Below are 11,642 nucleotides of genomic sequence, written 5' to 3' on the forward strand. Positions count from 1 at the left end.
TCTCGGGCCCCCCCGGTGGCGCAAGGGGTTAAAGCGAGGACTATGAAACTATCTGCAGCCACTGAGGCAGGAGATCCATCCCCCAGTCGCTGCCAGGGAGTGACCCTCAGGGCGCAGCAGACCTCTCTGATCTCCCCGCTGCCTCTCCCCTCAGCAGTGGATTTCAGTCCATCTGCCTGTCTGCTCCCTGCTCTGACTCTGGTGAATCCATATACCACCCCCACCCCCTGCACCTCTGTCCTACACTCCAGTTCTTATATACATAAATAAATAAAAATAAATCCTTTAAAAAAAATAAAAGTGAGGAAACTAAGCCTCAGAGAAGTTAACGCTTCCCTCAAGGTCACAGAAGATTTAAGTGGGCAGTGTGAGGAGTATCCGAACTGTAAATATGCGCCACCCAGTAACTGTCGTCTTTACCTTGAAGGTCTTATTTGCATTGAAAGTGATTGAGCAAAGTCAAGCAAGTTCATGGAAACCTGTTCCACGAGACAGAAGCTTGTCTCCTTTCGCTGCAACTCTTGCCAGGAGTTCTTCCATGAGATGAGTAGCAGCCAGGTCACATCAGTTGTTATTTTGTTATTTAACTCACACTCACGTCCACTTGCTAGGTACAGGCATTGTCCGAGGACAGCTGTTCTCAACTGTTTGGATTCTGAGATCTTTTTATACTCTGAAGAATTCACCAAGGGCAACTGTCCTGCCTGCCTGTGACTATGAAGCTGTTTTCCAGAAACCTGTTCCTTCTGCAGAGCAGCAGCGGCTGGCCACAGGAAGACAGATACTTTAAATAACAAAAGACAAATCGTGGCTAAAATAGGTTTTTGTTTTGTCTGAAAACAATCTAGAAATCAGACATGTCGTGGTTGAAGAGCCTGAGACCTCTGTGCTCCGCCCTGTGTGAGACAGTGGCTCTCTCTTCGGGGCGTGAAGTGACACTTTCAGGTCATCACTGCCACAGCAAGGGAGGGAGCGGTAGTTCTTCTAGATTCTCTGATCAAGGGAAGGAAGCTTTCCCAGAAAATACCCCCTTGTGACCTCGCGGCACAGTCCTTCCTTTGAGCAATCCTTGACAAGAGAGGAGTATGTGGCGATAGTTAGTTGCAGCCTCAACAAATCAGAATTCTAGTTCCAAGTCGGTGGCAGCTGGATAGGCCACAGGCTGCACCTGCTTAGTAGTCCAGCGCCGTGTCCCTCCAGCAAGCTGGCCTGGAGGTGAGTTGTACATGCCTCACATCTAACGTGACAGACTAGCAGCCAGGTAGGCCTGATCCTCACAGCTGACTTTCCTGCACCGCCACATGGCAGCTAAAGGCCAAACGAGGGTAGCACTTGTCTTACAGGCGTCTTGGCATCTGCCCTCTCCTGGGGTAAGTGTCCCGCCTCCCTCCATATCCACTACCAGAGTGCGGCCTGGGCCTGGGCGCGAGGAACCCTGGGGGACAGTGAGCAGGGCCAGGGTAAAGGCGGGGCAGTGACCTCTGGGGGCCAGACTGGCGGGAGAGGCCGGTGGCGGGACCGTCTGAAGACAGGTCTGCGCTGGAGCCAAGATGAGCGGGCAGGGGAGGGCGGACAGGGCCGCTGGGGCAGCAGTCGGCCTGGAGGACGCCTGGGCTTCGGCGGGCAGAGGGCGGCTTGCCCGGGGAAGACGTGGAAAACCCTCCCCGGCAGAAGCCCCTGGGGCTGCTGAGTCCTGTGGGAACCGTCTGCGGCGCTCTGCCCTGCCGAGGAACCCAGGGCCCCAGGGGTAGTTGGTTAGCCCGCCCCTGTGCAAGGATGACACGCAAATTCGAGAAGCATTCCGTATTTTTTGACCAATATGGAATATTTGTCACACATAAACAGTAACAAAAAAAGAACCCAGGGTCCCTGGGTTGATCATTGGAGATGACTGCTGATGTCTTGTTCTTTGGCATTTTATTTCAAAATTGCAGCAAGAAGAGAATATATATATATATATATGTGTGTGTGTATATATATATATATCAACGGCACCACTGGGAGATCCGGAGACGGAGAGACACAGAATCGAGGCCAAGGTGCAGTCTTCACCCCACAAAACGGAGAGGCGGGGCTGGGGGCCCAGACACCTGGGCCGTCTGGCTTTGGGAGTGTAGCGACCAGGAGCACCGGAGCAGGCCAGCCGGGCCGTTAGTCTCATATTGCACTTTAGGTGAGTCACTGGGAGTGAGGTGAGCGTCGGGCGAGATGCGGCGGCCAGGACACGGGGCGTCACACCTGCAGCATCCACTCGTGCGCCTTGGCTCCGTACTGCGAGACAGGGCGCCGCTGAGGGGCGGGCGCGGAGGCCCAGGGCGGGGTGTGGCCGCTTCCCCCAAGTGGCTCTGGGGGATGTGCAGCCCAGAGCCGGGGCCTGGAGGCTTTGGGGCCTGGAGGCTTTGGGGGACGGTCCTCCCGAGGGGTCCGAGAGTCGGGAGCGCGGGGCTCTCCGTCCCATGCACCTGGGAGGCCGCAGCTCCCGCAGGTCCAGCGCCAGGAAAGGAGCCCCGAGGGTCTGAGGAATGCTCTCTGGGCTCAGGAGGCTGGACGTTCCTCCCAGGCCGAAGGGAGGGCGACCAGGGCCAGCGGGGGCCAGGGGCCAGAGGTCGGAGAAGGGGCATCTCCGGGGGCGTTGAGCGGGGGGCCTCCAGGCGGGAGTCTCTCAGGGGAACCACAGAGCTTCAGGGAAGGTGCTCAAGGCGCGTGGTGAGCCCAGAAATCCAGAGGTTCATGAGAAAGGGGTCTTTGATTAGGGAGCCCTCACCCCCAGCCCCCAGGATGGGGCCCGAGGGCACCAGAGGGGCTTCTTAGGGGCAGGACCAGGGGCCACCTGCCGAGGCTCCGGGGAAACCACCGGCCACAGCGCCTCACCTGGATCGCCTTCAGCTCCTTGTAGAAACGGAGGATAAGCTCGGGGCCGTTTTCCATGGTGGGAATGTGGAGGTTCTGGGGCAGAAGGGACCATGAGGCCCGGCCCGCTCCCTCTCCCCTCCAGCTCCTGCCCGGCGCCCACAGAGATGCCCCTCACCTTGCCCTGGTACAGGATTTGGTGCACAGGGCAGACCTGGCAGGCGGTGCCGGAACCAAAGACCTCCCGGACCCGACCCTCCTCCAGCGCCCGCACCAGCTCCGTCATGGTGATCTTCCGCTGCACCACCCGGAACTCGCCCTGCGGGAAAAGAGACTTCGCCCGGGCCCGCCACCGCCGGGCCCTGCCCTCCCCATGGTAAGCAGACGGCACCAGGGCTGCCCACAGGCACCCACCGCTCCTGCCCTCACCCAGGTGTTGGCCAGGTCCAGCAGGCTCTGTCTGACCACTCCGGGCAGGATGACGCCATCCAGCGGGGGCGTCACCAGTTCCAGCACTGGGGGAGGAGGGTGGGAGTTACTGGCAGCCCCAGGCACGCCCCCCATTCTCTTAGGAGTGGCCACCCCCACTTCTCAAGACCTGCCCCCGGCTGGGACGCAGGACCCCACGTCCACCAGGGCTGGGAGGGTCAGGGCAGGCTCACCGCCGTCCTCGTAGGTCCAGTAGATGAAGATGTTCATGGTGCCCACCTCGGTGAGCTGGTGGTCAGGCCCGTACAGCCAGAGCACCTGCTCACAGCCCTTCTTCTTCGCCTCCTGCTGCACGAACACTGTGGGCCCGTAATTCCTGGTGGAGGGCGGCCTGGTCAGCCAGGCAAGGGCCCACCTCTGCCCAGACCCGGGAGCTGCCCTCGTCCCGGCGCCCAGGCCGGCTGCGCTCCAGGCCCGGGTGTCCACTCGCCTTCTCTGCCCTCCCACGCTCACGCCCCGGGCACTGCCGGGGCCCCCTCCTCACCCAAGGACACACTCCCTACGTGTGCTCCGGACCCCGTGTGGTCACCGCCGCTGACAGCCGTCAGAACGTCCAGACTGGGCTCCAGGCCTTCTCCGCACCCCCGGCCCCCACCAGCTTGGGCACCGGCGACTCCCTGTACTGCCTGTTTCAAGGTGGTTGCTCACCCGGAGCTGACCTGGCCCCTCACCTGCTCACAAGCTGGCTGTGGCTCCCCGTCGCCTCTGGGACAAGGTGCCAGCCCCCCACTCTGGCGTCCAGGGCCCGCCTGGGCCTAAGCCTTTTGCAAAAACCAGACCTGTTTCCCTTCCCTGACACCATGGGACTCTCCCTTCCTCCTTGCCCCACACACAAGGACCCCGGGATGGAAAGGCCTTGTCCTCTGTTCCGGGAAGCCCGGAAATGCCTCACCCATGACTCGGGGGTGTCGCCACCACTGCTGTGAGGCCTTCAAGACGCCCGCTGTGCCCCCAAAGAGCGCTCGCCGCTGCTCTGGTTGTGCGGGCCCCAGGCTACTGGGGCCCCGGGGGGCAGGCTACTGGCCAGCCCAGGCCTGACCCTGAGGCGACTCCCAAATGCGCAGGGAGCGGACCTGAGGAAGCCCCCACCGGCTCAACTGCGCCCCTGTGGTCTCCGGCCAGGAGCCCCGTCCCTTCCACAGCCACCGAGGAGGTTCACACAGAATGTTTCCGCCAGCTGACGGGCTTTGCAGGCGGGAAGGGGGCGCCAGCCCTGGGCAGGCAGAGGAAGCTTCCGGGCCGGGGCCAATCAGCTTCGCTACACGTTTTTCCTGAGAGCTCCAGGGCGCCTCCACCCAGGCCCTTGCCCCCTAAGCTGCCCCGTGGCACTGAGGAAGGGCCCTGCCTGCCAGCCACATCCCTGCCCACCCAAGACCCTCCCAGGGCAGGGCACTGCCTGCCGAGGTCCAGGGCGCCACACGGGGGGGCAGGGAGGGAACTACTTACCCCCCCAACTTGCAGTCGCCGACCCCGCCCGCCCAGGCCCGGATGAAGGTGGGGTCAGCCAGGAGGGAGACAGGGCTCACGGAGTCTCCAGGGAAGTAGGAGCCCACCGGGCAGAGAATGACGAATAGGAGGGCGCGTGTGGCGTGGCCGACACCTAGCGAGGGCTGCCGGGGCAGAGCGGCGTCAGGGCCCCGGCCCCGGCCCCGGCCCCTCCTCCAGCCAGACCCAGGAGCTGGGGGTCCCGGCCCCCCCTCGGGCCCCCAGCCCCCCCGCCCCGGGAGTCGGACGTACCTCGTTCCCGATGAGCACGGGACGGACGTAGAGGCTGGTGCCCGGCCTGTCGGGCACCCAGTCCTTGTCCACTTGCACCAGCCGGCGGATGCACTCCAGTAGCTCCGCCTTGTCGAAACTCTGGGGGGGTCTGGAGTCAGGGGCCTGGCGGCCGCATCCCCCACACCACCCCCCGGCCGGCCAGGGCCTCACCGGCAGGCAGAGCCGCAGGGCGGAGCGCAGCATGCGGTCCATGTTGAGCCAGGGGCGGAAGAGGCGCACCAGCTGGTCCTGGCCCCTGAACGCCTTCATGCCCTCAAAGAGCTGCGGGACAGGGGCGGGCGGGCGGCTCAGGGCGCGGGACCACCCGGCCAGCCTCGGGCGGGCCGAGAAGCGACACCCGCAGAGGACACGGGAAGCCGGAGACAGCGCGCGAGCCTGACGCCGAGAAGACAAGTCCGGAGAGGAAACCAGGGGGCGCCAGCAAGGCCGCCCCAGGAGGGGCGTCTGGGGGACGGGGTGCCGACACCCTTGCTTCGTGTCTGAGGTTTCCCATAATGAAACTTCATAGCTTTTTTGAAAAACTAGATCCCCTCCCCACCTGCTTTCACCTTGCCAGGAGAAAGGCCAAGCCCTGCCCTGGGCCGGCCGGGCCCACGGATCTGGCCTCTCTCACCTCGTCTGACTCTCAAGGCATAACACAAATGGTTTAGCTAGTGCACCAAGTCGTCCTGCAGTTTTTTGGGGTCCCACCCGGATAGAAAATGCAACCTCGAAAATGAAGAGTTCGTGGACAAGGAAATTCACGCGAGTCTCATGCTGGTGACAGATGACCAGCTTCCCCCACACCTGGGGAAGATGCTGACTACGTCATGTAGACACCCTTACAGCCACTGAGGAGACGGGAAGAGGTGACGAAACTTGAGTCGCCCAGGACTATGGAGAAAGACTGCTGGTGGGTGTGGAGACTGACAGACTTCTCCGAGGCTGGGGATAGTCATTCATTGCTCAATAACGGTATGTTCTAAGACGTGCTACCAGGTATTGTGTGAAGACCAAGTGTAATTACACAAACCTCGATGGTACAGCCTCCTACACACTGAGGCCAAACACAGGACCACGGTCCTACATGAGATCCACTGTGGGCGGGAATGTCATTGTTATAGGGCACCTCAATTCAGAGAGAGGCACTCCTAGGGACCACCCAGTTACATCATTACGCCCTTTGACCCAGTGGTTCTAGAACTGAATGGAAGTACTTGAACTTAAAGTGATGTTTCCTAGAGTGTCTATTTCAACATTGCTTAGAATAGCCCAAGACTGGAAAGGACCTAACTGTCCAGCAATGGGGGACTGCCCCCGTGAAGCACCGGGACTGGAATACTATGCAGCAGCGACAAAGGAAAGGCTTGTTGAGGACAGCTGAACACACACTAAAGAGAGCGAGACGCCAGGCAGGGAGAGCGCCACCTGCTACCTCTCCTGTGGAAGGATGCAGTGAAGCCCTTGCTTAACTACATTTGGGTCAATGACCAACGGGTCCACGTCGGCGGCCGCAGCGGGCTGTGCCCTGCAGCTTGGGCATGTAGGAGGCGGCGCCATCTGGTCTGTGTCATCAGAGACAGAGATGAAATTGCCTGAGGGCGAATTTCTCACACCATATTGCTGTCAAGGGACATGTGACAGTATGCTCGTGGGAACCGAAATGGGGCTGCTAAGGGGCGGAGGCCCAGGGGAGCGATCCTCTCTGGTTGGTAGCTAGAGTCCTCAAACGGGTGAATATGCGGCCCATTTTTTAATTGTACTTTTAAAAGTCAAAATAGACATTTAAAAAAAAACCTGTAAGGACAGAAAGGAAAGCAGATTAGTGGTGGTCGGCCTGGGACAAGGGCTGTGGGCAGTGACTCCTTAGTGGAGCCCCCGTTTCTGCTGAGGATGAACCGAGTTCTGGCGAGTGTGCTCCTGTCCCGGGGGTGGCCTTCACGAAGGGCGGGGCGCGCTACCGACTGTGTGGGCCTGCGCGTGTCACCACCGTGAAGGAGGCAGTGGGCCGCACGTGCCCCGGAGGGAGGGCGGCTGCGGCTGTGACCCTCCTACGTCCGCGCTGGCCTCAGTTGCCAGGCCCCTGGCGCAGGAAGGATCTCGAAAATGTACGTTAGGTCCGCCAAGGCCTCTTGCCCCCCCCCCCCCCCGCACTCGCTCTCTGGGACAGGACCGGCTGCTGCGGGGGCTGCAGGGAGGCGAGGCGCCTTCCCTGGGCTCCGCACCAAGCCGCCGCGCTCGCTAGAACAGCCCAGAGGTCCCAGTAGAACAGCCAGAGCAGGTGTGCAGAAAAGGAGCCTCGACGTTGCCAAAGAACCAGAGGAAAATGGCCTAAAGTCACAGAACCACGGCCCCGAGCGCCTCAGACGGCCAGCCGATGAACAGCGGGTGACAGGCCGCCCACCTACAGCAGCGAAGCTTCAGCAGGAGGATGCGCCTTGGGCCGGGAAGCCTCAGGCCGGCGCTCCCTCCTCCCCGAGTCCCTCAGAGATGCTTTCCCCGGGAGCCCCTGGGGGCCGGCCCCAGCCTGGCGGGGGGGCCCCACCGCTCCCTTGCTCTCTCCAGCCTGCTGCCGCCCCGCTCCCCCCCCTCTGTTTTTCAGCTCCAGGCCAGTGCACCAGGGCCTCACCCCCGACACCCCCGTGTCCTCCAGCCCGCTCCCCACACACTCCAGACTGTTCTTGTGCCGTACCACTGTGCAGGCCGCCCTCTCCCTCTCCCATTTAAGCTCCCCCCTTGCTGGGAGGGACCCCCACTTCGTTGCAGAAGAGTTTCGGTCTCTCCCGGGCATCCCACAGGCCTCAGCTGCCTCCACCACAGCACAGGCCCCACCGGGCTCCAACACGGGTGTGCACATGAAGGAAGCGGGTACACGCGTGTCAGGAGGCCGGCGCCACGCAGGGCCTGGACGGGCAGGGAGAGACAGAGCTCACGAGCGCAAAGCCGGGGCGGCGCCAGCGAGGGCACAGCAGGAGGGGAGACGTGCCAGGGCACAGGGGCCAGCTCAGCATGCCACCTGCAGGGAGTAGTGGAGGGCAGAGCAGGCCGGGTGCAGCGAGAGGTCCTGCAGGGGCTGGATCCGGGGCCGGCTCCAGCCCTTCTCCCCCGTCCACTCCACCATCAGCATGTGGTCAGTGAACGTCTTCCCGAACACCAGGGTCTCGCTGGGGTCAGGCTTCTTTTGAGGCTTCTGCGTCATTTCCAGCTGCAGGTCGGCAGCCTGAGGAAAGAACGGGGGCCCAGGTTTCCTGGAATCTGGCTACACCCTCCACAAATGGGAAAACTGCACCTGCCTAAGTCCTTGGCACGAAGGGCCAAAGGGAAGAGCGCTGTGTAGCCAGAGGCTCTGGGACACGGAACTGCATCTCCTTCCCCGCCACCGGTGGCAGGCTGTTGAGCTGCCCCCTGCCACCCGCCTTCATCTTTGGGCCCTGGCCCTCGGGAGATGCTCAAGTCTAGCTGCCGGCCCCGCCTCCCTCGGCCCAGGAGTCCAGGCGCCGCTGCCTCCTCCCTCAGACCTGGGGTCAGGCCCCAGCCCCCCTCCTGAGGTTCCGAAGTCTCGTCCCCTTCTTTCACCTTGAAGTTAGATGCGGCATATCTCCTGGGACCACACAGAAGCCAATGGACAGGGAGAAGTTTCCGGGCCCAAATCTGGCGTTGGGGGAAGAAACGTGTTGAGTTCAGGAGAGTGCGAGCAGGGGGCTCTGGCACCCTTTGCACCTCCTCGCTTGGGAGATCCCTCTGGCCTGCTCTGCCCAGGCCCAGTGGAGCAGAGCTGGGGCGTGTGTGGTCCTGGCCAAGTCCCTTCCCTTATCCCCACGGGGCCATCCCTCGACAGAGCTGAATCAGTGCCATCCCCTCCTCCAAGCTGGGCAAAGTCGAACACGAGCGCCTCCCACCCCAGGGAACTTTGGCCCCAGCCCTGAGAATACTCAGACGCCAGTACGGACGGAGAGGAGGAAGGTGCACAGGTAAGCGAATCCTCCTGACGAGAGTCAGAAAAGCCAGAGACCTACAGGTCAGCTACCCCAGGCCCCAGCCCCTCTTTCCTCAGACCCCGGGGGGCCAGGCCCCGGCCCCTCTTCCCTCGGCCCCCAGGGCGCCAGGCCCCGCCCCTCCTCCCTCAGACCCCCAGTCCAGGCCTCCAGCCTCTTCCCCCACACCCAGGAGTCCAGGTCCCCACCCCCTCCTCCTTCAGACCCCCAGTCCAGGCCCCCAGCCCCCTCCTCCCTCAGGCCCCGAGTCCAAGCCCCCAGAACCTTCCTCCCTCAGACCCCCAGTCCAGGTCCCTGGCCCCCTCCTCCCTCAGACCTGGGAGTCCAGGCGCCCAGCCTCCTCCCCCACACCCAGGAGCCCCTATTCTTATTTTTCAGGGTACTAGATCAACTATACCAAAACCTATACCTTAGACACCTTCAGATGGCCCTGCAATGGGAAAGCCACATGGACCCAGGGGAATCATCACTGGACACTGCTCAGGCCTTGTGGCACTGCCTGGGCAGAGCAGCGCAGACCCAGCAGGATGTCCTTTCTATGTCCCTTGAGCTCACAACACTTCTTCCCCCAGCCTGACTTGTTCTGAGTTTGGAAGAGGCACAGTCCAGGCGAGCCTGCCCTGCGAGCTGGGCGAGTTGTGACCGATCAGTGAGAGTGGATGAGAACTGCGGTCGCCACTCAGTGGGTGAGTCTTGGGAGACGGGGCTGTGGGGCTGCAACATCCTGGTAACCCAGCCAGGCCATCTCGGAGGAGTCATGGGCCTTGGGGCCCAAGGGCTCAGGCGACCAGAGTGTGGCTCCAGGGCGGGCCTCTAGGTGGCGGTGCGCATCCGGCTCGAGCCTCGCCAGCGCTCTGTCCAGGAAGGGATGGGAGGCGAAAGGCAGCGAGGGAGGATGGACCCAGAAGGGAAGGGACAGTCAGCATCTGAACAAGACTGTGGCCTGAGAGCAAGCCACAGCAGAAAAAAAATAATAAAAGCACGCAAAAGAGTGAAGAGCGAAAAGGAAAAAAGACATGAGAATAGAAAACACAAACTGGAAAAAACAGAAACGAAGGCTAACATGATCACAGACAGGCAAGAGACAGCAGGAGAGCAACTCCAGCATATTAACGCCTGGAGAAAAGGCCGTGGGCTAGTAGAGGAGGGAGGGGGAGGAGGAGCGAGAACAAGGAAAAAGGAAACAGAGGTTCTCCACAGCACTAAGTGAAAGGGGATTGATTCAGAGACAGCACCGCCAGCACCTACAGCTGTCTCGGTGAAGCTAAAAGGTGACGTCCAGGAGCTGGAGAAGGGCAGCAGGAAAGCACATCCGCAGGAGAGCAAGCCCTGGGACGAGTCGGGGATGCCACATCCCCACGGGCCAGAGACCTTGGCACGCTGGAAGAGGCTGCCTTTGGACTCCGGTGATATCAAGGGCAGGGGTCTCAGGTCGGGGAACGCGCCCCCATGTGCCAGACACCCGAGTGACAGGGACTGAGCCCAAAGAAAACACTGGATTGTATACGGGTTTTTGCAACCAAGAGCGGGAAAAGGATTTGGCTGAATGAAGAGTGTGGGTGGGGGGTTTACACAGGCGGGGCTCTGTAACATGAGCCTCCCAAAGGCCCAGAAGTGTCCCCCTCAGAGCTCAGAATCCTCTGTCGTTGCCAGCGCCTTCCTCCCCACTTCCAGACTGCCCGGTCACAGGCCAGCAAGCGGCCTCAGAGTGCAGCGCCGCCTCGGCTCAGCCAGACGGTCGTCGGTTCACAGATCCCAACCCAGGACTCCCCCACGGGTCAGGGTCCTCCTGTCTCCACTTCCTGCCCAAGAGTGTCACCATCAAAGCCCTGGCTGCCCCGGCACAGCCCAGGCCCGCCACCATCTGCCACCACGATCCCAAGGTAAAGATCGGCGCTACTGGTCATCCAGCTGGGGTGAGCCACCCAGGCGCGGCCCCGAGTTGGCAGGTCACTCCCAAGCGAGGCTGTGGCTGCCAGGCGTAGTGAGGACCCCCTTTCTAGGAGCCTTCTGCCCCCCCACGCCCCGTATTTCTTGGCTTTAGAGTAAACTCCCCGCCCCCTTCCTCTGAGCGGTTAGTTTCCTTCCTCACTGAGAAGCCCTGTTCTCCAAACTCACTGCTCTCCACAGCCCGACATCCTATCCGACCGTTGCCCGACCGTTGCCGCAGGACCCGCCGCCCGCGGAGCTGCCGCTATCTCCGACTCAGGCGCAAGGCTTCAGATAGGGGCTATGGGGGACAGGCGGCCGCGTCCACCGTAACCCCCAGTTCCAAGAATGCAGGGTCCTGGGCCCCGTGCCCAGCTGAGGTCTGGGGTTCCTCTGGGTTCCTTCATCTCACTCCGCCGCCCCTCCTGCCCAGCCCAGCCCGATGCCTGCCCGCTGCCACCCCCGACTCCCACCTCCTCCTGCATCCAGGTCCCCTCTCGGCCAGGTCCCCGGTCCCGGCGCCCCACGAGAGCCTTCCGCCCTCTCCAAGGGCCCCTCCTGGCGCCCCTCAGCTGAGCGCAGGACCGGGGGAGCGGCGTCACGCCGGGCCCGCCGGCCGCG

At 62.1% G+C, this 11,642-nt stretch overlaps 1 protein-coding gene across 3 annotated transcripts; it reads right to left on the bottom strand.

The window, feature by feature from the left end:
- Positions 1-1,784: 1,784 nt before the first annotated feature.
- BCAT2 (branched chain amino-acid transaminase 2, mitochondrial) lies at positions 1,785-11,557 on the bottom strand. Of its 3 annotated transcripts, none has more exons than XM_004694262.2 (11): positions 11,495-11,557; positions 8,674-8,748; positions 8,114-8,317; positions 5,269-5,379; positions 5,077-5,196; positions 4,786-4,949; positions 3,513-3,655; positions 3,280-3,365; positions 3,029-3,169; positions 2,872-2,946; positions 1,785-2,271 (listed from the first exon to the last, which is right to left on the bottom strand). In XM_004694262.2, exons 1-11 carry the CDS (start codon positions 11,504-11,506, stop codon positions 2,233-2,235), a joined length of 1,170 nt encoding a protein of 389 aa, XP_004694319.2. In that variant the 5' UTR covers positions 11,507-11,557; the 3' UTR covers positions 1,785-2,232. The 3 variants fall into 3 exon arrangements, with proteins under 3 accessions (XP_004694319.2, XP_012589150.1, XP_012589151.1); XM_012733696.1 differs by having other exon boundaries at positions 8,216-8,317; positions 11,495-11,556; XM_012733697.1 differs by lacking the exon at positions 5,269-5,379 and having other exon boundaries at positions 11,495-11,556.
- Positions 11,558-11,642: the final 85 nt, after the last annotated feature.

Source organism: Condylura cristata, unplaced genomic scaffold (genome assembly GCF_000260355.1).
Source record: "Condylura cristata isolate star-nosed mole 26May11 unplaced genomic scaffold, ConCri1.0 scaffold00041, whole genome shotgun sequence".
Taxonomy (NCBI): Eukaryota; Metazoa; Chordata; class Mammalia; order Eulipotyphla; family Talpidae; genus Condylura; species Condylura cristata.